The sequence below is a fragment of the Microtus ochrogaster genome, chromosome 2 (genome assembly GCF_000317375.1).
Source record: "Microtus ochrogaster isolate Prairie Vole_2 chromosome 2, MicOch1.0, whole genome shotgun sequence".
In the NCBI taxonomy this organism is placed as follows: domain Eukaryota; kingdom Metazoa; phylum Chordata; class Mammalia; order Rodentia; family Cricetidae; genus Microtus; species Microtus ochrogaster.
The window spans coordinates 18,888,142-18,914,052 of NC_022010.1; the positions used below are offsets into that span (position 1 = coordinate 18,888,142).

General features: G+C 48.9%; 1 protein-coding gene across 9 annotated transcripts in view; it reads right to left on the reverse strand.

The window, feature by feature from the left end:
- Positions 1-25,911, reverse strand: part of Rimbp2 (RIMS binding protein 2) — a 191,682-nt gene that overhangs the window by 31,058 nt on the left and 134,713 nt on the right. For all 9 annotated transcript variants that reach the window (XM_013350341.2, XM_026784541.1, XM_026784544.1 and 6 more), the window contains 6 exons: positions 22,533-22,583; positions 15,449-15,653; positions 12,303-12,439; positions 10,473-10,549; positions 8,968-9,077; positions 4,494-5,306 (listed from right to left, as the gene is read on the reverse strand). In XM_013350341.2, coding sequence (XP_013205795.1) covers positions 4,494-5,306; positions 8,968-9,077; positions 10,473-10,549; positions 12,303-12,439; positions 15,449-15,653; positions 22,533-22,583 — 1,393 coding nt within the window. The remainder of the gene's footprint in view (positions 1-4,493; positions 5,307-8,967; positions 9,078-10,472; positions 10,550-12,302; positions 12,440-15,448; positions 15,654-22,532; positions 22,584-25,911) is intronic.

Below are 25,911 nucleotides of genomic sequence, written 5' to 3' on the forward strand. Positions count from 1 at the left end.
GAGAGAGAGAGAGAGAGAGAGAGAGAGAGAGAGAAGCTGGGGGTGGGGCTCAAACACAGAGAAAACTCAACCCAGAAATCTAGCCAGCTGCCTCAGTTTCCCCTATTGATTTCTGTTGGTTGGATGCCTGCGAGTTCTTGGTTTGACAAACTTACCTTCGTTCCTTCCTCAGTCTGGCTACTTCAGTCACCTCGGCTGGATGCCCTAAGTGTCCGGTTTGGTGATGCATTTCTACGTGCCTGCTTCTCTCTATCTGCCTCCTACATAACAAACTCATTCAAAACTGAAGGTGCAGCTATGGTAACTATTCTACAGACTGTATAGAACAGGCCATTATAGCATTGCAAAAGCAGAGTCTGTAAAAGCTAAATCAAAAGGGACAAAAGGAATTACGTTATCATTTAAGGCAATTTATAGTATGTTGTGTATATGTACATAAAATCATCTCTAAAAAGTAATACTGTGTGTTATTTCCCAAAAAAAGTCAATTGTAGAGAGAAAATAAAGTATTAAAAAATAGTCAACCTGTGTCTGGAAAGCACTGTGGTGGGTGGGGGTGAAGTGGCTGAAATGGATTTGATCAGAACATGCACGCATATGTTTTTTTAAAATAAAATAGTTAAAAGAAAGGAGGAAGAGGTCAGTAATGACAGAAAGAGCAGACAGGACGGGTGCAGAGAGCAAAAATGGAGACTTAAGTCTTATCAATGATGAAATGTAAAACACACATTCCAGGTAAAAAGCAGAGGCTATCAGACTGTGGCAACTCAAAGATCCCACTGCGTGCTACCTATAAAAGACAGGTTTAAAGTATAAGGACTCAGAGAATTTGGAAGTAAATGTTGGGAAATAGGATGTGTGGATTCTAGCTTATGAAACCTAACAACCACATGAACATCAGACAAAACAGACCTAAAGATCACCAGGGCCAGAGAGGATTATTGGTTATGAGAACATGTCATTGAGGAGAGCTCACACTTTCAAATACATATGGAACTGGTAGAGAAAGCCCAAAATACATAAAGCAAAAACCAAAGTGAGAAACAATTATTGTCTGTAACTGATGGGTCAGACGAGCAAAGCCCAGTGAGAACACGGGGCCCCGAGGAAGCACTGCTAAGTCATTTGACTGTTGTCAGGGTTCCCCAGGGCTGCTGGAACCACACCAGGAATATTCACCAGGGCAGACAATATCCATACAGCCTTCAGCACCTCTGGATTCACACAGGAAACTGTACCCAACCCTGAAGCAAATTGGAAACCAGTAATAATAGTGTGTTTTCTTTTCTTGACCATGGAATATTTAGACACTAAGCAGTCTATTCAGAACCAGGGTTATGAAGATTCTACCTGGAAAATCAGAATATACTTACCAATAGCGAAAAAGAACATGCTGAGAGCTGTGGGTTTGCGGGTCTAAATATTTATATTAGAAAACAGCGGTTTTCAATTAGTTATCTCAATTTTAACTCGGAAGCATGAGCCAAAACATAAGAGTGAGGTAAAGCCCAAAACCAATAAAAAAGGAGGACAAAGTGATATAAAGCCACGAAAAATAGAACTCAACCAAGCCAAAAACTTCAGCTTTGAATCCATTAGCGAAGTAACAAACGCAGTACAATTCTCATCACTAAAGTGAGACAGCATAAATTTCGAACAGGGATTCAAGACAGTTAAAAGATAATTTAGCTGAGCATGGTGGCGCACACCTTTAATCCCAGCACTAGAGAAGCAGAGGCAGGTGGATCTCTGAAAGTTCCAGGTCAGCTAGCACGATGGGGAAATTCCTTGAAATACCACACTTGGCCCATGAGGCCTCAACCCTACATAAAGAGCGACAGGTAACCAAGGAATGCCACAAATGGGAGAAATAGTCTTCTCCGGGGAAGAGCACGCCGGTTGGTTATCCAGTACCATACAAATAACATACAGACTGAGCAGGTTGTATTTAGGATGTGTGTGTGTAGGCATACATATGTGCCTATATGTGTCTCTCTGCATGTATAACATGTAACATGTAATAGCGATTAATGGGAAATAGAGGCTATGAATTTGAAAAAAGAGCAGGGAGAGATATATAGGATGATGTGGAGGGCGGAAAAGAAGGGAGGGATAACATAATTGTATTATAAACTTAAAGAAAAAGATGTAGCTAACCCAAACTGACAAATGAGAAGACACAAAAGCTAAATAACCCTGTGTCTATTAACTACCTTAAACCTGAAACTTTCAACATTTCTTCACAGAAAACCATTGGTCTGCGTGGCTTTCACTGCATCTATCAAATGTTAAAGAGAGCTAATGGTAATGCCACAAAAAAAAAAAAAAATCCTACACAAGCACCCACGGGAGACAGGGTTCTCTAGTCACTGTGTGAACCCAGCAGAGGCCTGGTACCCAAACCAAAAAGACATTGCAAGAAGACTGTACATGAGCATCCTTCATACACATAGATGGAAAACTCCCCAATGAGGCTGGAGAGGTGGCTCAGTGGTTAAGAGCACCCGCTGCTCTTCCAGAGGACCTGAGTTCAGGTCCCAGCACCACAGCAGGTAGGTTCTAGCTTCCGTGGCTAACTGCACACACGTGGCTCAATACCCAAACAAACATACACATGTGTACATGTGCATGTGCTCACACACATACTCATAACTGAAAATAAAATAAATCACTTAAAAAATAAGGCTCTCCCACCCACAAACACCAAATTGAACCCAAAAAGTATGAAATAACTGAATATTCAAAAGTAGCATCATCACCACATTAACTGAATAAAGAATGATCATAACATGACAAATGGAGAGATGATCAAGATTGAAAATTTAATTCATTCTTGATAAAAACTCTGGGAACACTGGGGATAGAAAGGAAGTGTCAAACTCCGATGAAGAACAATGTTCTACCTTTCTTTTTGTGGTTGTGATAAACACTGATGAAAAAGACCAACTTGGATAAGGAACGGGTTTATTTGGCTTATACTTCTAGGTCTCATCCCATCACTGAGGGACTTCATGGCAGGAACTCAAGCAAGAACTTGATGCAGAAGTCACAGAGCACAGAGGAACACTGATTACTGGCTGGCTCTCTGGCTCATATTCAACTAGCTCTCTTACACAGCTTACAGCTACGCCTAGGGAATGGTACCTCCTGCAGTGGGCTGGGCCATCTTATACCCATTAACAACCAAGCCAATCTCCCACAGACAAGCCCACAGACCAATGTGATCTAAGCATCTCCTCAAGGCCCTCCTCCCATAAGTGTCTAGACTGTGTCAAGTTGACAGTTAAACCTAACTAGAGTTATGTGTAACTAGTTAGGGTTCCTGTGACCAATGGCCAACAATAAACAATTCTACAGTTTTCTTCATCAGAGTCAAAAGCCAGCAACAAGGCCATGGTGGCCAGCAGGAATCATGAGCCAGTGGCGATGCTTTTCTAGATCAGAACTCTGTTGCAATTAAAGGACCCATTGTAATTGCATGGGAAGACACTAGCAGGGACAATCTCTTCTCTCACCAAGTTCTCCCTTTACTTGGAATTCATTTCACCCTCAATTCCAGAACATCCCTCCTAGGCAGGCTGCATAAATAGTCCCACAGTGACAGGGCCAATGGTCACTTCTTCACCTCTTCCCTTAACCAGTGACCTATACATGGGTGTGACTAAGTTTTTATGACGTACTTTGGTTTCTTTCTCATCTTCTTCCTGAGGATGGTCACACTGGGTTGACAAACACCATCCAGCCTTTCTTTTATTCTTCTCTCGGACATAAAAACACCCTCGAGTGTATATATGTGAGTGTATGCCCTGCACTTGTGTCAGCTGCCTCAGCCTTAGACACCTACTAGGATGCACATAGCAGCCACCAATATTGCAAACACTCCAGGACACTGAAGTGACAACTCACTAACATAAGAGCACAGGGTCCCCAAGAGTATTGGAGAGGACGAGAGGGAGCACACTATCTCCAAGTTACAGTCAGGAAGGCAGAGGAGTCAGGTTTGCCCTGTGGTGGCTTCAGTAGACTACTTCATCTTCTGTACCGTTCATCAATATTTATAACCAAAACCAAGAGAGAAGGACAGCAGTAAAAAAGCATGGGCTCTTCAACTCATGATCCCCCTTGTGTTATTAGAGGAGGTATGAGGGGTAGGGTGTGACTTTCCAGTCCCAGAGGTGGCCCCGTTGCCCTCGTGTCTATTACAGGACAGCCCCTGGCAGATCAAGTGCTAAGGACACATCCTCAGATGCAAAGGACACATCCCCAGATGCTAAGGACACATCCCAAGATGCTAGGGACACATCCCAGATGCTATCCAAGAGCCAACTCTAAACCCACGAGCAGGTACCCAGGCTCTGAACTTCCCATGGGGATCTGAAGGTTTTCAAGGATAACACAGACTCCTATAGTCACCTCCTCTTGCCCTTCCCTACCCATGCAGGGTGTGCACTGGCATCCTTTCATTATAGAACCCCCCTGAGGATATGGCTCACCTGCAGGCAGTGTGGAGAACTCCACACAGGCCTCCTTTTTCTCCCTCTGCTCCAGGGGCAGCTGCCAGGGCATCTGGTGGGGCTGGGCCAAGACCTTCACCTTGTAAGCCATATTAGGCCTGAGGTTGAAGAACTGGTACTTGTACCTGGTGGCCTTCACGATGTCCAGTTCCTCCTCGTTGAGGAAGATGACGTGGCTGTAGTTGCTGTTGGTCGGCAGCCAGGAGAGCTGAGCAGAGATCTGTGTGATGTTGTCCACACGTAGCTGGGATGGCGCTACGACTACATCCTTGCCCACCAGCAGCGTGCACTGTAGCTCGTCCGAGTTGCCCCGGCTTGTGACGCACTGCACGGAGATGCGGTAGGTGCAAGCGGCTGTGTTAAGTTTTTCGATCAATGCCTTGGTTCTCCTACCCAGAGCAAGGCTCATGCGTGTCTCCTTGTCTACCAGCACATTATAACTGCTCACGGTGCCCCAGCCGGGTGGTACAGCGGGGGGCTCCCAGCCCACGATGACACTTTTGGCAAGCTGTTTGATAAGGGTGATTTTCCTAGGGTAAGGCACAATGTCTTCTCCGATGTCATCAATGCTCATGTCCAGAGTCCCCCCACCGTTGTCGGTGACGCCCGAGTCCACTTGAGTTGGGGAGTGAAGGTGAAGGATACTCTCACGCTCAAGGCTGATGCCAGAATGATTGAGAAAGTTCTGGTCCTGCTCATTCCCCAGAGTACCAGCCAGCCGTGACTCATTGTCCTGGATAAAATCCACAAAGTTGGAGGGCACCAAGCCCCTCTGCCCATCCAGCAGCTCCCCTGTTGGATATAAGAACAGATATCATTCACCATCCCCCAGGACCCTGGCCCCCACAGCACTGGCACATAGCAAAGCATCTCAGGTAGTCACATGCTTATCCCCTCCATACCCTCTGTCTGCAATAACCCCATCCATCACCAAGTTTGATTTCCTCAGCCAGAGCTATGAGAATCTGAGTGTACATACCAAGCACACGCTGGTAGCGGGGAAGCTGTTCAATAGGGATTAAAAGCTCATGTTGACTGAATGTCCAGCACTGGGAAAACCCCAGCACACAGTTGGTGCTCAGTAAATATCAGGATAAACAACCATGTCAAATCCATGGCTTTGGGAGATGAACAAATATCTATCGTGTTTGATCATATGGTCGATCATGTGAATAGGGATCTATTTACCCAGCTTCCTGCTGGGTAAATCACCAGAGCACCTATTATCCACCTGATGTGAGATTAAAAACACGGAATTGGTTGTCAAAGTGTCAGAGATAAGCAGGTGATGTGGGATTCCCCTCTGTATGCTGTGAATACCATTGGTTAATAAAGAAACTGGCTTGGCCTCATAGGGTAGAACAGAGCTAGGTGAGGAAAACTAAACTGAATGCTGGGAAAAAGAAAGCATGGAGCCGCTGCCGGATACAGACGTGCTAAAACTTTACTGGTAGGCCACGGCCTCGTGGTGATGCACAGATTAATGGAGATGGGGTTAAACTAAGATGTAAAATGTAAGAGTTAGCAAATAAGAAGCTAAGCTAATGGGCCAAGCAATGATTTAAATAATATGGTTTCTGTGTGATTATTTCAGGAGTCTGGGCAGCTGGAAGATGAACAAGGGACCTTCTTACAACAATTAGGGTTGTCATTAATTTGTATGGCATAAGCAAATGCTATACAGGTGACTTTTTGTGGAGGGTGGCCTTTTTTATTCTGGAATTCAATTGAATTCTGTGTGTGTGTGTGTGTGTGTGTGTGTGTGTGTGTGTGTGTGATAATGGTGGATAAATGGGGCTCACATGGATGCTAGCAGTCAAAGGAGACTATGTAGAAGAGCTAAGGACTCCAGCACACACACACACACACACACACACACAGACCATTCATCATAGCATACCTTCAAAGAGAGGCCAGGTTGCCCCAGGAGACTGGGGCACCATGACCTTTGGATTTTCCCCTACCCAGATCCCCCTGCCTTAGAGGACCTGTGACATGCCTGTAGAGGGCAAGTCAGCCACCTAATTAGGGTTTGTATTCTGTTCCCAACCTCTACGTAGGGTATAGTCTTGAGGCAGTCAATCCTTGGCACCAAAGACAGTCTGGTACATGGAAGTAATGATGGTGATGATATTGGTAATAATAATGATGGAGGTCATAGTGTTGGTGGTGGTGAGGATGGTTGTGGTAGTGGTAATACTGATAATATGGTAGTGATGGTGATATGGTAATATTGCTGACGATGATAATGGTGGTGCTGGCAATGATGAGAATGATACTGGTGGTAATGATGATGGCGGTGATAATAATGGTCATGATGACAATGGTGATTAGGATAGTGGTGATGTTGATGGGGACCATGATGGTGGTGGTACTGGAGATGGAGGTGATAAGGGCATTTATGATGGTGGGGATGATGGGGATGATGATGACAGTATCTAACATTTACTGAGCTATAGTCACGCACAAGGCTACATTACAAGCACTTCCTAGCAGTCAATCCATCTTCCAGACAGAAAAGTGAGAGCTATCGCCATTCTGCAATGGAAAAGATTGAGCCACAGAGAATAGAAGCAAGTCCCACTATCATACAGACTATCAAAACCTGAGTCTGGAACCCATTTGAATGAGGCCCTTGGAACCTTTTAGTGGGCACAATGCATGATGGGAAAGTTTCAGGGACTTCAACCAGGTCATCTGGCAGTCGCACTGGGCATGCTGTTGACCCTAAAGTGAGATCTGCTGGGGCTGCACAGCCAGGGAGAGGGTTGTACACTGACTTGGCCTCAGCTTATAATGTCACAGCAGCAATGCAACCTCCTATAAGTGGGCATCCAGAGAGTGAGTCCCGGAGTTCCCATATACTCTGAGAAGCAACACAAGCTCACGCAAGAGAAGACTAGCTCAACAAAGGTCCCTTCCTTTCAGAAGACTAGGACAAGACCAGGCTTTCCCACAGAGCAGAAGGGCCAGGGGATAGACAACTCCCATCTAGAATCAGAAAGCAGGGTCTGGAGAGATGACTCAATGCTGAAGAGCATGAACTGCTCATGCAGAGGACCTGGGTTCGATTCCTAGCACCCACACCATGACTCAGAACAACCTGCAACTCTGGTTTCAGGGGATCTGTTGTCCTCTTCAGGTCTCCACAGGCACTGAACACATGTAGTGCTCAGACATACATGCAGGCCAAACATCCATACACATAAAATAAGAACAAAATAAAACCAGAAAGCTGACTGTGGGCAGCAGCACCATGGTCAGGCTAAAAGGCAATGAAACTGACGCCTTCTGGGTAGACAGAGTCCAGGTTCTTTCTGCAGATTCTAGTGGTGAGGAGGATGGGAAGGGAGTGTCAGGGTATGAGGCTGGGCCCCTGAGCTAACAAGAGTCTTGAGGCCTCTGAGAATGGGAAAATCACACTCCATGAGGTCACGTGATGGCTGCACCATCAAGGACACAGATGGGCACTTTGGAGAACATAGTGCCCCTTAGTATTCACCAATCCCCTGTCCTCAGAATGCGGAAACTACATGATGGGGAAACCCACAGAGACAGATGACCTGAGCTCATGGGAGCTCATGGACTCTAGACCTACAGCCAGGGAGCCTGCATGAGACCGACCTAGGCCCTCTTCATGTGGGTGACAGTGTGTAGTTTGGTCTGTTTGTGGGACCCCTAGCAGTGAGACCAGAATCTGTCCCTGGTACATAAGCCAGATTTTTAGAACCTATTCCCTATGGTGGGTTGCCTTGCTCAACCTGATGCAAGAGAGAGAAGCTGGTCCTGCTTCAACTTGGTATGCCAGACATTGTTGACTCCCATGCAAGGCCTTACGCTTTCTGAGGAGTGGATGGTGGGGTGTAGAAATGAGGTGTATGGAGGGAGCTGGAGGAGATAAGGGAGGGGAAACTGTGTTTGGAATGTAAAATTAAAAATAAAAAAAATAGGTTTATCTACATAGAACATGTTCAGAGTCTACAGTCTGATTGTTGTTGGTAGGGATTTTCATTGTGTGTGTTAGAAGCCATCTAGGAAGGAGTCCCAGTGCACAGGAAGTACCCAGGCTATGTGCAAACACCTCACGATTTTAAAAGGGCCTCAAGCATCCTTGAGGTTGAGTGTCGACCTGTTCCCCATGGATAATGAGAGGTGACAGCAAAGCATCTATCAGCGTCAGTGTCAGACCGTAGCTGCCCAGGAGCTCTGCCAAGATGAACACTCAGGGCTCCCAAGTGCCAGCCAGCTACTGCCATTAACACTTGGAAAGCCAGCTCCACTGTCCTGGCAATCATCACAGAGGGAGGCTGGGACCTCTGGGAATAGGGAGCGACAGAACAGAAAGCTAGCAGCCAGGAGCATGAGGGAACCTGGCGCATCTCCCAGGGTCCGGGCAGGCTGGTCTTCTGCCTGGAACAAGCCAGGGCCCACCCACTGCAGCACATCCACAGACCTTCATAGAATCCATCCTCATCCATGTCTCCATAGACGTAGAGGTACTTTCCTGCCGTGAGAGGCAGCTCCGCTTCCGGGTTCTCATTGGGCCCATCAAAGGGGTTGTAGCTGCGGGAAGAAGCAGTTTGCATGTTAGTGGTCCTGGCCATGGCCTGCCAGTATATGGCTCCTTACACCTGTTATATGTCAAATGGCACCACAGCTCACTTACTGAGATCCTATGTCTCCTCTTCAGCCTCCTCTGGCTGGCTCACACCAATGGTTAAAGTTGATTCTGAAGCCACTGAGAGCTCTTTGAATCTGAGGACATCTTGTCCAAACATCTTGCTCCCATGTGTCTCTTTCACCTGAACTACGCATTTCCAAATTAGTGAGTGAAGGCTGTTGCTTTTTTTTTTGTTATTTATTTCTTTATGTGTATGTGTCTGGGTGTGTATATGTGCACATGTGTGTTCAGTATCTGTGGGAGCCAGAAGAGGGCACTGGATCCCTTTGAACTAGAGCTCCAGGCGATTGTGAGCTGCCTTATGTGGTTACTTGGAACTGAACCTGTGTCTGCTGCAAGGCATTCAGTGCTCTTGACAGCTGAGCAGCCATCTCTCCAGTCCAATTACGTTGTCTCTAAACAAAGATTAGCTAACTGACGTAGAACAGCATTGCACATACTCCTTACCGTTTTTTCCACCTTACTATGTAGGATACTGTATTTCTACCCCACCAAGTCTGCCATTGCCTTTTTAGTTTAAGTATAGTAGCCCACTGTTGAGGCCACCAAACTTTATGGAACTGTTTTTCTAATGTCAGATGTAGACACTGCTTCTACCTCCTGACTAACAATGCATTCAGTGTCCTAGGTAATGTCCTGATAACATATCTTTGAGCACTTGTACAAGAAAAGACATTCTAAAAACTGCATTTGCTTGATCAATGGTATGCTCTACTGAAGACTTCTAAGATCTGGTGCCTGGGACTTTTGCAGAGGGAGGAATCGGAGGCATCAGTGGAGGAGGTCTCCCCTGTGGCATTCTGTATGGCACTTGGTGTGTCCCCCATAAAGATCTGCCACAGTCTCAGCTTCTGACCTCTGTGAATGTGGTCTCATTTGCCAAGAAGTTCCTACACGTGTCACCCAGGATATCACACTGGCCAGGGTGGACATTGATGCCCGAGACATGGGAACACACGTAGAAGAGGAGGCCATGGGAAGGGGGAGACAGAGCCTAGAGAGATACAGCAGCAAACCAAGAGCCCTGGGGCCACCAGAACCTGAGAAAGATCCAAGACCCTCGGTCAGAGTCTGCCTGGGCCATGGCCATAGGGTACCTTAATTCAGCTGCTGACCTCTGGAGCTGCGAGGGAGCAAGCTCCTGGGAGCTCAGCTTGAGACACAGAATCACAGCAGCTCCGGAGAACAAAGTGTGGTCTCACCCTGTGCACTCTCTGCCTCTCACCTGCTTCTTCTGCCCCAGCACTCGGGGTGGAGGTGTGGCGTCACATCCCTACCTGTAGCGGGCGACACACAGGTGCACCTTCCCCGAGCTGCTTTGCTTGGAGTTGTTAGAGTTCCGGTCATTGTCCATCTGTGAGGAGTGATTGTGGTTTACAGTTGGTGATAATAAAGGCTACATGTCACACACACACACATACACACACACACCTAGTGATACAACACCTTCCCTGGTGACACTCAGGAAATCTGCCTGCAGCCCCACTGGGCTTTGCTAGGAAAGTAGCCCAGTCTGTGAAACTCTCATGTAATGGGAATCACCTCCATAGACCTTCGCTGGAATCCTAGCCTGAACATCAGCAGAGACTTGGGTGGCCCCCCAATGCTGTAGCCTAAAACACCAGAATGTCATACCAAGTAGCTTGTGGAAGACAGAGGTGACCACACCTTCTGCTTTCAGAGCGCTCTTGCTATGGAGGACCCCATTTGTCATCTCCAGGGGCATTCGATAAACCATGGAGATCCACAAAAAAGGAAAAAGTAGGGATCCTCTGGATATGTGTTTTGAAAATCCCCAGCTGTGGGATTCTCCACTGAGGCAATAAGCCAAATCCAGCCAAATTAATGAGACTGGATTTAATCTGAGCAAAGCAATTCCTGGGTGATTCTCAGGGTAAGAAAATAGGAGAGAAATCACATGGCAAGGCTATGAGCAAGGTCTCAAATATCCTGTCGGTGTCTAGGTTCTCTGGGACTGTGATCTGTGGGCTGGTTTTCTTTGCTTTATGTTTAAAAACCACTTATGAGTGAGTACATGTGATAATTGTCTTTCTGGGTCTGGGTTACCCTACTCAAAATGATGTTTTCTAGCTCCATCCATTTGCCTGCAAAATTCAAAAGAGATCTAATCTACATGGGAAAGAGAAAAAGACAAGATCTCCTGAGTAAATTGAAAGCATGTTGACCTTGGGAGAGGGTTGAAGGGGAGAAGAGAGGCAGGGAGGGGAGTAGAGAAAAATGCAGAGATTGATAAAAATCAATGTTTAAAAAATATCCTGCACGTGTGGTCTTGAGCGTCTCAGGGGGAGGAGCCACTGCTTGGTGGGCTTTCTCAGGGACAGGGTCTGGAGAGAGAGAGGTGGGGCTGAAGCAGAGCCTCCACCTAAACACCTCTCATTCCCCTCTTTCACCCTGCAGTCTCGGGGTCTGGAGGACGTAAAGAGACGGCCAATCCCTCTACTGCAATAATCCCAGGAGCACGTAGCCTTTCCTCAGAGGCCACGTGCCTCTGAGATAAGGACACCTGACTCAGTCTCAGATAAGAGGGAGACTGAGTCCCAGTGTCCTAGGGAAAGTTCCCCTCCCATCCTTTCCGTGTGTGGAAGGCAGAGTGGTCCTTCATGATGACGATCAAGCCATGCCGCTCCTTCCTGGGAGCCTTCCAGCACCACGCTGTGTGGCTTACACAGAGATTAGTGCTGTTCAAGGGACCAAGGTTACACCTATCCCTTACCCCCGCCACCTCCCAGCCCTCCTCAACCAAACACCTGGCTTCTAGGGCATACAGTGACACCAATGGCCAGCCCTCCGGGCCTCACAGCCCCTCCCTGCCCAATCACAACTCCACACAGCCAGTTCTGCTGTCTGCAGAACCCTCACCAGGACTCGGTTGTCCAGATACTGATGGGGTGCTGTGTCCTCCCACCATATGTATTCCCCCCATAATATCCAGGACCTTGGCCTGTAGACCTACGGCTTACATGGTGGTTCACTAGGGATGGATGTAGAAAATTAATGGAAATGAAGGAGGAAGGCATGGAAGGATGGAGGGGAGGGGCATAGGCATCCTCCCAGACACACTCTGGAGCCGGCTAGGTGAGACTCACCTCGGACTCAAATCTGCATCTTGGGCTGCTGGATCGTAACAGGAAGGAGGGCTTCACACACGGAGGCTCCAGCTTGTCCCCAGACAACAGGATATAGTCCCCAATCACAGAGTAGTGTCCAGTGGGACCCTCGTGACCTGGCCAGGACCCAGGAGTGGATGGGAGAAGGAGACAGGCCATCAGCACAGCATGCTAGCTATTTGCCTTCCCTGAGCTTTCCTCTCTCTGGTGTCTGTGTGAGGGCCACCCATGTCCTAGTCCCCTCACTGCAGCTCCGGACTGGACCATCATGGGTAGCATACAGGCTGACTGTATTGAAGGCTTGGCAGTCATGTGTAATAGACAGCACAGGATGGCTGTACTGAGGGCTTAGTGGTGATGTGTGACAGGAGACACAGCAAGGCCCAGTCGGAGAGGGTAAGTGCATCCTGAGCAGGGGGTCTTTCCCTTCTGTTGGCTTGAAATCGATAGGCTGTGAGGCCCAGTGGTCCCTGAGCCTTTCTGACTGGGATAGGAAAGAACATAGTCTGCCCATAGAGCTGGCCACTGTAATATGGAGAGGCAGAGTCTGGACTTTTTGGGACATCACCAAAGGTACCTGAGCGGAGCTGTACCTGAAGCTACACTCTAGCTCTTCCCCTCTTGGGTGACAATGACCTCCCTGTTCATACCAGTTTACGTTGAAGTCTGCTGTCACTTCGAAAAAAAAAAAAAAAGAAAAAAGAAAAAAGAAAGAAAAAGAAAATTGTCCAATTACAAAGTTTCTGGCTAGAAATTGTTTGATAGGCGGCTTCTCAGTACCAAAGCAGGTGCTTAAACACTATGCTCACAGTTACTGAGTTACTGAGGCCAGGCCTGGAGCACACTGACCCAGGATGGCCTGATCTAAACTCCGAAGCCATATTCTTTTACATCAGGATCCAAACATGAAGTAGGGCAGGGCCTTTCCTGGCACCCTCTGCTGCCTTCAGGTCCGCATGTCTCTTGCCTGGGGCATCCAGCCGCTTCCTATACTGCCCTAAAATGAGATGATCAAGAGGTCATCTCATTGAGGGACAGGAGACCAAGAACAAGCCAGGAAATAAAAAAGTAGCTAAAACTAATGCAATTAGCGACCTAGCAAACACCTTAAACAAAGAGGAAAACCCTGCTGCTCCTACCAGCGTGGAAGAACCTGGAGTGCCTTATCCAAAAGAAAATAATAATAGTCTAAATAATCAAAATAATAAAATAAACAGCAGAAGATATAGACCACACTGTCCCGTCACATGTGGACTCTGCTGATGCCAGACTCCTAGAAGCAGAGAGGAGGAAACGATGGACAGCTGGGCAAGGGAGTGGGAAGGTGTGGAAGCAGTATCGGCGAGGTCCTAGGCCCCAAGGTGAATAGGTTTAGGCCCTGGTATTCAATGCTGCACCTAGAGTGAGTGCATCATGCTATGTTGCTCCCATAGGAAGCATATGCCCTGAGTCCTATCACATGAGCACATCTCTAAGGGATTATAGGTTGGTAAGCCAACAAGTTTAAATAGAGCTATTTAGAAGAGCAAGAGACATTTACAAGCAGTTATGCCACAGAAGAAAGCACAATACATAACTACCTACATAACCTTTACGGGCTGGGAGCCTCATAAGCCCCTCCCACAGAAGCCATGAAATGTCTATAATAAATCCTCGGGGGGGGGGGGGGCAAGGTCTCATGAGCCCATTCCTGTAGATAATCACAGCTGCTGAAAGTTCACGAGGGCACCAGTCGCTTCATGCCTGAGAGAAGCAGTGCATACCTGTGGCTGGTGCCAAATTCTTGTATTCCTTCTGAGTCAGTATTGGACACAGCCATTTTAGAGGTGTGTGTGTAACCAGCACCCTCCCCCAAAGAAACCTGAGCTCTGCCTCAGGTGGCCTCCTAAGATTTTACCATGCTGAAGGGGTGATCTCTATGATTCCCTTGCAGCTAGGATGCAAAAATGGGAAGCTTCAGGTTCTCTGGGGAGAACAGAAACTGTCTTGTGCCCTTTACGGCTTGAATACATCCCCCATTGGTCACCCTTCTGAACCCAACCATCCATTCTAGAACAGCCCCAACTTCTTTTTTCACCATACCATCTATCTGCGAGCATCTGTCTGGGCCAAAGGCCACCTTGAAGCTTGTCTGCTCTCTTGCATCAGAACAGGGCTTCCTACACGACCCTGCCATCACAACCCTGATGTTAAGACATCACAATCTTGACACCCAGACACCTGGATGCACTCTGCTCAGTAAACCACCAGAAGGTTGGGGGCAGTCCCATTCCCTCAGTCTCGTTTCTCATAGCCACAGCCACCAATGTGGTCTGTCAGTCCCTGTGATTCGAGAGCTAGAAGGAAAGATGTAATAGCCGAGGAGCTGGGGGGAAGAACTCCAGTGATGATGACACAGAGGGATGAGCATTGCCTCGTTTTTACAATAAAAAAAAAATCAGGAGCATTTCTCTATTTTGATAAGAACCAGGAGAGATTGGAAACTGTCTTAATAAAGTTACAAAAGGAAGTCTGGCATTCAGATCCCTACTTGTTCCCCTAATTAAAATAAATCAGCAACTTGGGGGTTTGTTTTTTTGTTTGTTTGTTTTTGTTTTTAAGACAGGGTCTTGCACTCTAGCCAAGGCTGTTCTGGAAGTAGCTACAATTCTCTGGCATCAGTTCCTCAAATGCTGGTTTACAGGTATGTGCCTGTAATCTGGAGGGAGAGGGGCTACATGAGCAATTGAGTTCCATCCCCAAGAATCCATGCAGAAAGCTAGACAGGGCAGCACATCCATAACCCCAGGGCTGGGGCCATGGGGACAAGCAAAGCCCTGGATCTCACTCACCAGCCATCCTAGGTTAAACCGCACAGCCCAGGTCAATGGAAGACCCCATCTCAAAAGCAAGGTGGACGGTTCCTGAGGAACACCACCAAAGACTGACCTCCACATGCATGCACTTAGACATGCATGCGCACCTCTAACCACACAAGCATGCTCCCCCCACCACTAGTGTATCCGAGCCACTCTGTGAATGGATAAGGACACAGCAGCCTGGGCTGTCCTTAGTCCTGCTGCAGTAGTTCTTTATACTCTCCTCCACAGACACTTCCCCAGCTGTTGCAAATATCTGCCACTTACCTTTGCGTATGGAAGTGGCTAATCCATTCATGTACTGTGGGAAAGGCTTGCCAGGGGCCAAGGGGACATCCAGCAAGGCCACCGAGCTGCTGCCCAGCAGGTCAAAACTCCCAGTGTGTTGCCGGAACTTCTCCAGGTCCCGGGACAAAAGGTTAAACTGCTCACTCTGCACACGGCATTTCTCTTCCAGCTCTCGGACCTTGGACTACACAGCAGAGGCGGGACAGTGGTCAAAGAGGGGTCTTCAGTGGCGCAGATATGCACCGCGGCACATGTGGCTTTTGCGTGCACACGCTGTGTGCTTGTGTATGGCAGGGGCTGTTTCCACCTCCACAGAACAGCAGTGTCTGGTAGCCCAGCCTCACAGGCAGCCTGGCTGCTGGCCACCATGGGGAACAACAGGTGCCAAGAAATCTTGCCATCGCTCAGCTCCCAGCCAAGTGTGGATTGTTCCAGGTTCTGCGTGCAGCCTGGGCACTTTGTGGTTGGCACGCCTGCTTGATATTTAGAGCGTGAGGCTGAAACAGCACTGACTAGGGAACAGCCCAGCTGCCAACCCATCTTGCAATGCCATTTCAACGGGTGCCCATCCCATAGGTCTGCAGACCCCCAAAGAACATGGCTTGCAGCAACACCAGGGAAATTCTACTGGGTATTGGGTTAGAAATACCACCATCATTGGCCAACACCACCATGACACCTAGGGAAAGACAAGGATCTCCCAGGGAAACGCATGGAAGAGAAGAGCAGCCAGCAAGCTCCCTCCTTGAGCAGGACAGGTGGGGAAGGTCTTCCCTGTCTAGTAGAGCCGTGGGACTCTACTAGTGTCAGCATCATGAGGTGAGGTTTGAATCTTTTTGCTTCCTGCTGCTCCCCAAAAACTTGACCCTGACCTAACTAAGTACCTAGCTGGTGTTCAATAGAGTCTTGTTTTATTACAGGCATGTGGGGATGTAGAAAAAAATGGCTGTGAGTCCATCTGTTGCCTGGCTTGATCAGGGCTCAGGAGTGTGGACAGTCCTCCTCTTCCACTTTCCATCCTCTTTAACCTCCTCTGCCTCTTCTACCTCCTCCTCCTCCTCCTCCCCCTCCTCCTCCTCCTCCTCCTCTTCCTCCTCCTCCTCCTTCTCTCTCTCTCTCTCTCTCTCTCTCTCTCTCTCTCTCTCTCTCTCTCTTCCTTTATCTCTTTTCATCCCTTCTCCCCCTCGACATCTCCTCCCTCCTCTTCCAGAGCTTTACCTCCTTTCCTTCCTCCTCCTCCTCCTTTACCTCCTCTTCTTCCTCCTCCTCCCATCCTCCTCCACCTCTTCTACTCCTTCCTCAAACTATACTTCCATCTCTTTCCCTCCTTATTGCCCTCCCTCTCCCTTCTTTCCCTCCTCTCCCACCTCCTCCCCCTTCTCTCACTCTCCCTCCTCTCCCCCTCCTCTTCTGCCTCCTCTCCCTCTTCCCCGTGCCATAAGCATTAAGTATCTCAGCTCTTTCATCCAGAACAGAGTGTTAGTTATGTCTGAGATCACGGGTTTCTAAAAATAACTGCAATGGATCCCAAGCCTATAATTAATTTCTTCAATTCATTAAAAAAAATCAGCAGGGTTCCTCTTTTTAAAAGCTGAATGAGGTTGGCTGAGACAGCCGTCACCTCAAAGGAAGGCAAGGGACCAAACCTCTGGGCTCTGCCACACAGGTGGACTGTGGAGAACTTAGGGAGATTCATGAGCCAGGACAGGTGTGACCCAAAGAGCAAAACCCATGTGTGGGATGGTGACAACAGGATCCTGGGACCTTAGCAGCCCCGATCATACTTAAGGCATCCAAGAAGCCTCCATGATGAGTGGGGTCACCAGAGGGAGCAGCATCAAAGACCCTGATGAGGAGAAAGCCATCAGATCACCCAAGTCATCAAACAGGGCCATGAGTATCTGCAGAGGCCAGTGAGGCCCCTGGGATGAGCAGGAAACAGCATTTGAATAATCCTACCTCTGAAAAGCATCGCACACAACTACCAGACCTAACTAAGGAGAGGCAGAAGGACTCTCCATCCACACACACAGTGTCAACAAACACTCCGCATCAGGGAACAGGTCAGTGCTTGTCAGTGTTCAGCGTGGGGGAAGGAGTGATTATTCAAGGGCAACATGAGGCTGTGTCCTTGGGTGGCAGAAGACTCCATAGATCTGGTTGTGGCTATGCAAGTCCAAAACTATTACTGGGCGTTACACAGATATGACAATCTATGACCTCCTCCATGTACAACTGATTCCCTAAACAAAAATGAGGGGAGGTCAGTGAGCACCGACTGGGTGCTCCAGCCAAAGAGCATGACCAGCTCGGACCACCTAGCCTGGCCTGCCTCTCAGGATCCGTGCCCTGCCTGGCCCCTGGAGGCCGCCAGCTCGGACCACCTAGCCTGGCCTGCCTCTCAGGATCCATGCCCTGCCTGGCCCCTGGAGGCCGCCAGCAGCCAGACCAGAGGTCCCAGAGTTAAGTGGACTTGTTTGTATGCCAGGGTTATAGCCATACGAACATTTTTCTAAGTATGAGAAATAGAAAAAGATGGCATTGGTTAATGGAATTGAAAGCAGATGAACGTGGGGCTGGAGAGATGGCTCCGCAGTTCAGAGCACTGGCTGCTCTTCCAGAGGACCCAGGCTCCATTCCCAGTACCTGCATGGAAACTCACAACTGTTTGATACTCGAGTTCCAGTCTGTCCAACACCCTCTTCTGGCCTCTGCGGGCATGGGACACACATGGTGCACAAACGGGCAAAATAGTGATAGACATAAAATTAAATATTAAAGTTTTGAAACATGGAGTTGGCTCACATAGCTGAGCACTGTCCCATAGGTGAAAAAAAAAATAAGAAACAGGATGATAAAAGCTTGCTGTCCTGGAGCTGGTGGCCAAGGCTGGGATTTTTAATATTCTTGTCTAGACAATGCTCCAGGGACCCAGCCGCCTGGGGATAGGCTGGACTTGAAGCTTTCCCTCCAGTAAGCATACAGGGAGCTGATGGTGGAGACATGCATGTTTAAGAGGCCTGGATCTTCTTGCTGGACCAACTGAGCCATGAGGCCAGTGTCCCCTGTTGGGCATGTGTCAGTCACTGTTTGTAAAGTATGTCCACTAGGGGCGCTGCAGTGGGCCTAGCTTTGGGGGTGACTCACAGTGAACTGAAAGGTAGGGGTAGAGCGTGATCCTCAAGGTTACTACAGAGAATCTGAGTGTGGGCCCGGGCCACCCCGTGACAAACACTGTCTTTCTTCCCAACCCCTTGGCTGTTCTCTCCTCGGACATCAGAGAAAACAGCTTTGGAAGACGGATGCCAACTCAGGCCTCAGCAGCCTCCAACAACAAGGAAGAAGAGCCCACAGAAGCCTCAACTGCCTAGGCGCCCCGTTTTCTCTTCCTCAGGAGCCCCTGTGCACATAGGCCTCAGCCTTCCCTGGCTGCAGCTGCTGCATGTCTAGGCCACTCATAGGTTAGGCGCTCTGATAGCGTGAAGTCACCCACTTCCAGGACACTTCCAGGAACAGCAGTGTCCTCTTCTGTTCCTGGCTACTGCTTTGATTCTGTGGTGTTTATTTCGGTTTATGGGGAGCACTGCGGAGTCTCCGTTGCATGGTGGGAACTTAGCCTGTGTGTGTTCACTTAGGCCCGTGGGCACACCCACCCACTCTTCTCTGCTGGCTCAGCCCGAGCCTCTCAGAGAGCAAGCACCTGCAGGCGGGGGATGGAGGGGTCTGTGCTGTGACCACAACCATGGCTGTGGCAGATGGCAAAGCGTTCTATAATTGGAACAAGTGCAGCAGCTTACATAGGCAGGCGGAGTGTTCAAAAGCCAGAGGCAAATATCCCAAGACATGACTGCCGGCTTCCCTGCCGCCTCCACAGGAGTTTCTCTGACTTTCATTTTCCATGGTGTGGAGCTGCATGCTGGGCTTGTGTCCAAGCCAAGGTAGCTTTGAAGGTGAAGGACACTTCTCCAGTCTTTAGACAATGGGACACGCAGAAATCACCTGCAGAGTTACCCGCAAGCACATGGAGCTGCATGCATCCATTATGGCCGCCATAGGAACAGATCTGTGTGACATTGACTATAAAAACGGTGGTCTCCACCATACATCTTCCTGGCTGAGACTTTTCTCAGTGACACAGAGAGGTCTACGGGCTTACTCTTGCCTTCTGTCAGGGACAAATGAGCAGACAGGCTAAGGGGCAGCATTCTCTAAAGCTCCCTTATAGTTCAGCAAGGCAGCTGGCCCCATCTCACCTGCTGTGGGAAGAGGGGTGCCACTATGTGCTGGGGATTTTGCCTTTTGCCCTTGGGGTCCCTCCCCAAGAATGAACTAAAGGATGCTCACTGTGCTTCTAATCAACTCCCAAAACTGGCACCTTCTTGGGTGTCTTAGGCAGCAGCCTCTCCATTCCACATGCTGCTAATGCACCCACTGGGAACTGCAACCATCTACACATAGCTGGTGGGTATGCAGAGGGCTTTGCGGCTACACACGTCCCAACTCAGTCACTGCTAGTGACTCTACTGCTGAAGCCACAGAGATGCAGTGTTTCTGCCTAAAGACAGTCACCCAGGTGGCAGCTAGAGTGCTCCACACACTCTGAAGATATCTGCCCTTTGAAGGTGAACTGACAACTAGTGTGTGGGATTTCGCCCCTCTGACTCTCTACAGTGCTAGGGTGGGGGCTGGGCTGGGCTGCAGGGAGCAGGGGGTTCTCAGTTATAACATTCAAATGTGCATTGGTCAAGACTTCAAGTATCCCTCTTTCTCGTCAGGTAGCCTGAATGCCTCCTCTGACATGTGACTTGGACTAGCTGAGTCCCATTCACATGGGGCCCTGAAGGGCTGGATAAGACAGAGCTCTGTGTGTTTCCTGGACCTGGGGATCAACATGACGGTCAGTCTAAGGACCCCTCTTGAGAACCACCCCCATCTAGCAGTGAGGAAAGCCACCCCTTTCTGACTTTAGTACCAGTACTTGGTCTGAGCCAGGGATCACACCAAGGGAAGTTGGAAAGAACGAACAGAATAACCTGCCTCTGTGGAAAGAGCTTGCTGTTGGCTCTGGATGGATGGGATAGGAAGGCAAGCATACAGGAGACACACGGTGAATCCTGATGACCCATAATGAAACTCTAGGCATAGCGCCGGGCCCTCCCATCCACACGCCAGTCTCAAGGAACAACAGTCCCTGCCTCTTGCCCACGGGTCATCTGAATTCACAGCATTGGCAAGCAACAGGAAGACGTGTGCACAGGGCCAGCTCAGCACGCCAAGAAAGTACATATTTCTCTGCCCACTCCTCAGCTGGCACCAGGATGAGAAACTGGTCCAGATTCATACCAGGCACCTATGAAAGTCAGACCCTCAAGGTACTTTATAGGAGGAGGAGCAGACCTGGAGCTTAGAGCTGCCCACACAGGGAAAGCACCACAGGGCACACACGTGGGTGGAAAAGCCACACTGAATACCTGCATGCATTCCAGAGTGTTCTGGGTGGAGAGCCAGACAAGACAATTACAGAAAGATGGCGTGAATGAAGTGGACAGTGCCCAGTACAGCCCATGGCAGAACAGCCTTCCCCAGCTTCTAGAGAACGAAGGCATGAGGTGCCGTGGGTGTTAAGAGAGCTCAAAGCATGGGCTACCCAGCAATGCTGTAACAGGTTGCAGTGACAGCTCAGGAGGAGATGGAAGCCACACAGGCAACCAAGTCTATAAGCTTTGGGGCAACTGAAGGCACTCGTTTCTAGCTAGGGAAGTCCGACTGAACTGTTCTCATCTGGAGGAAACATGTTCCATTTTCCCAGGATGTGTATTTTTTCTGTCATGTAACACACACACACACACACACACACACACACACACACACACACACACACACACACCTCCTGATACTAACTAATAGGAACTTCCCAAAGATCACTGTTAATACATGGGTGAGTGGCCATGGAACCTTCCCTATGGGAGGAATAGATTCCAGAGGGAGACGCAAGAGGAGCACACACTCTGTGTTCAGTAGTAGCTACTCCCCCAGGGAAGGGGACATCTTGCAATTTCCTGGAAAGCTCCCCTTCCCTGGCAGCAGGCAGCCTGGGGAGCCACACGGTTAGTTCGGTTCACCACCATTCCACTGGATAACAGGTCGTTATACATGAGGAATGAATGGCAAAGACTCCTAAGGCTGCCAAGAGCTCAACTGCCTTCTATGTGCCTATCATTCTCTATGAAGACCGACTGATGTAGGACCAAAGCCACAGACCAGAAGTGGCCACTTCCAGTGTGCTGGCCCAGATGATGGGACCCGGTGGCTGTTTTTGCTTCCAGACCCCCAAGACCACCGAGGAAGGTCTGCACATGACTGAGATGGCCATTCCCACAGGAACAATGATCCCAGAAATAGCTGGTACGGCACTAACCACTTTGCTCCTAGACCAGTATTCCTCAACCCGTGGGTCTTGGCCCATGTCAGATAGCCTGCACATCAGATATTTACATTGTGATTCATGGCAGTAGCAAAATGACAGTTATGGAGTAGTAATAAAATAACTTGATGGCTGGGGGGGGGTCACCACGATGTGAGGAACTGTATTAGAGGGTCGCAGCATTGGGAAGGTTGACAACCACTATCCCAGACCCTCCCTTCTCTGATCCTGCAAATGTCTCCCCATCAGGACCGCAAAGCTTCAGCAATGTCCCCTCTGCCATCCCTCAAAGGATGAAGAGCGCCGAATAACCCAACACCAATCCTAGAAGAAAATCCTCCCCCTCCCCCTCCCCCTCTTCACTTCCCATTGAGAGCAGCTAGCCAAAGGGCACAGACTACTGAGACACACAGCTCTGGCCCAGGATGTGTGATTGAGGAAAAGTTGATCCACCTCTCTGTGCTGTTTCCTCAGTGGTAAGGACAGAAACGGTAACGGTGCCCAGGGGAGGGCAGACTTGTGAGGACAATGTGAGTGAGGGGTGCCATGGCCACGTCTAGTTTCTAACATCCGGTGGATACTGTTTATTTTCTGGCAATGCTGTAGTCCTCCCGACCCCACCCACCCACCCGTGCTCACCTCTAACAGCTGCACAGCACCTTCATGCTCCTTCTTAGCTTCAACCTGAGCCTGTTCGTGATGGAGAAAGGAAAAAGTGTTTAGGAAGGAGAGGAGGGACACGGATCAGAAGCTTCATGACCAGAGTATGCCCGTGGCTCCCATTTCCCCAGAGCGAGGGTAGAGTCTGCAGGTCTTCCCCTCGAGCTGCGCCACGTGGTGAGGATTCGGTTGGTTCTGATGATCTCCAGGCAGTCAGGCAGAGAAGGGATGGCAGCTGGACCGAGAACTGGCCCCTCCCCATGTTCATCTCTGCAAGGGGTGAGCTAGTCAGGGCAATGATGGAGAGCTCACCCTGGTGGTGGGGATGGGGTGTAATGGCGTAAACGAATGCAGACAGATTGTGTATATATTTATAGCTTTAATGGAGAAATAGACGTACAGAACCACCGTTCCTGCAGAGACCAGGAAAGCAGAAGCAGCGGCTGAGAGCAAGCTCGCCAAATTTATAGGCAAACATTAGCTCGAGGCGAACACGCCCCCTAAGGGGCGGGACTTATCCCTACATCTCCCCTTTTTGTCTAAATAAGACAGAACTAAACCAAATACAACTAGATACAATAATAACAAATAATAAATATAACAAACAATATTGAGAACAAAAGTTTTGCTAAACATTCTATCTCAAGGAGTCTAAATAATATAGAGAGTAACTACAATTATATAATCTTCAACTCCGTCAAAGATCTGAGAAGGGAATAAATATTACTTAACAAACGAGATATATCCAAAATGTGCAACAATTGACAGAGACAACTGACTACCTGGGCAATCACCCAAAGTCTCGTTTGCAATGTTGAGTCAACCAACTTTGGCTAAGGCCTAACATAACTGACATACCATTATTAAAGGCAAGGAACTTTTCAAAACTATCTTACCCTGTCTTGGCAGGATATGATAGTCCTGTTTTATCCATTGATGCACGCTTTGTATCTCTGTCAGTGGTTGAGGTATGGGCATTTCTTTGCCCAAAGGCCAGTTCTGCCAAATAGAAAGGCTCCAGGTGGAGTGTCTTTGGTGCTCAACATTCTCTCGGGAATAGAGCGGTGTTGCCAGGAGCAATTGTGTCTCACTATCACGAAATTCTGAGTTAGATTAAAGGCCATTTAATCCCAGCACTCGGGAGGCAGAGGCAGGCAGATCTCTGTGAGTTCGAGACCAGCCTGGTCTACAGAGCTGCCTGGATGACCAACCCTGCCCAGAACCAGAACCCCAACATCCACCTCATCTATGATCTGCTGGAGCACATGAAGGTACCAGTCCTGCAGGATCTCCACAATACAAGACAACAACAGGATATCCAAGAGGAGTCCCAGTGAGGGCCCAGCATCAATAGTGTAGCAGAAACCAGAGGTCTTGAACCAGACCAATGACTCTTTGCAATGAACACTTGCAAGTAAAGATAAGTGGATAAAAGGGTTTACTGTGTGACTCACTATGTCATAAGACAGTTTCCATGATGAGATTCAGTTTTCCTTCCTTTTCTTTTAAATTTTATTTTGGGGAAGCAGGTTGCATGGGCAGAGGAGAGATATAAAGGGACAGGTAAATGAATGAGGTGGAGACACATGATGTGAAAGACACAAAGAATAAATAAAGAGAAAGTTTGAAGAAAGAATGGTAGTTGGAGATGGGTGTTTTAGCGCGTGCCTCTAGTCACAGCACTGGGGGGGCAGTGGCAGGTGGGTCTCTATAAGTCTGAGGCCAGCCTGGTCTGCAGAGTGAGTTCCAGGACAGCCAGGGCTACACAGAAATGGCTCTGAACCTGCAGCTGAGAAGGAACCATGTGGGTTTGAATCAGAGCAGTGGGGTCTCCATGTTAACCCTGAGGAACATTGTCTTCTCATCCATCCTCCTGCCTGGGAAATGTAGCACTATCCTGCTGAAGGACCAGGTCCTCCTCAGATCACCCTCAGCCAAAGAAGGTGCCATGGTGCATGGAGTCCCACACCCCCAACCTGCGGCAGGGGCCTGCCCCCTTCCCACAGTTAAAGCCACACCACACAGAAGAAGACACGTGACACATTTTACTGAAGAAATTTTGCAGGAGAGCCCCTGTCTGGCTAAGGGCAGTTTACACAGAAAATTTAAGTGCAACCTCTTTGTTTCCTGTCCCCACTGCTCCTGAGGTCTCAGCATAGTGACAGTTCATGTCATATTTGCCTTCATGGCCTCATCACCTGAGAAGAGAGTCTGAATTTATACGACTGAAGGAAGAGATTAAATATAATCCCAGATTCTCGCCTTCATGTCCACAGGGACTAATTCCCGCCCAGAGCCTCTGCTGGAGAATGCTGGGAAAAGTCCCTTTTCTTTGGGACTTGAGTTGAGAAGTTGGAGCAACTGTGGCCATCTTACCATGAGGGAAAAAGGTAGAGTGCTGTGGGGCCTCCACATTGAAGCCAAAGATGAAGCTTTCTCAAGGGAAGACAGAGAGAAATGAATTATGATAGCATTTGGGATTCATGTGTGCCTGAGGCAGCTGGTTAAGGCCCTGGACGTGACTACACCCGAAGTCACACTGTGGTAATATAGGCAGGCAACCTTTCTGGGATAAATGCCATCGCCCACTGGTAAGAATTGATGCTCACACCAAAAGTGGATAAACTGAGGCTCAAGGGGTCTGCAGTTGCATCATGGGATGGAATAAAGAGACAGCTCAGGCCCCTGCCTCGCCAGGCTGTGTGTCTAAGCTGGGCTCATCTGTGTCTCCAAGCACTTTTCAGCTTCATTTATTGTTTTATTGTGAGATGAGATTTCATGTAGCCCAAGCTGGCCTCGAACTCACCATGTAGCCAAAGACAAACTTGCGATCTTCCTCCTTCCCCCTCCCATGTGCTGGGGTGACAGGCATATGTTGTCACAACAAATGTCTTCCATACTGAGGGTTGACCCCAGGGCCTTGTGCATGCTAGGCAAGGGCTGTAGCAACCGAGCTGCACCCCCAACACCCCCACTCTTCAGCCTGCGAATTCACTTGTTTCTGGGCACTCCAGTCTCCTGCCTCATCACCTGCTCTAATTAAGCAGCCATGTGCCCATCTGGGCTCACACTGGGGTTTCCATTTGGGGAGAGCATCAGCCTGGACTTTGCACTTTTGCGGGTGACAAGTGAGCATCACCTCATCTCCTCCGCTGTGAGACTGCGTGTGTGCTGGGCCGAGGCAAGAACTCAGCTCCGTGGCGAGGACTCAAAGGAGAACAAGCCCAAGATTTCCGTAAAGCACATTCAGCACGCGTCTCATTCTCGCAGATTCCCGACGAGGGAATAAGAGCCCGGAGAGCCGCTAGAACTAGGCCCACTAATCACACGGTTATTGAATTCGGCTCACGCGTTGACA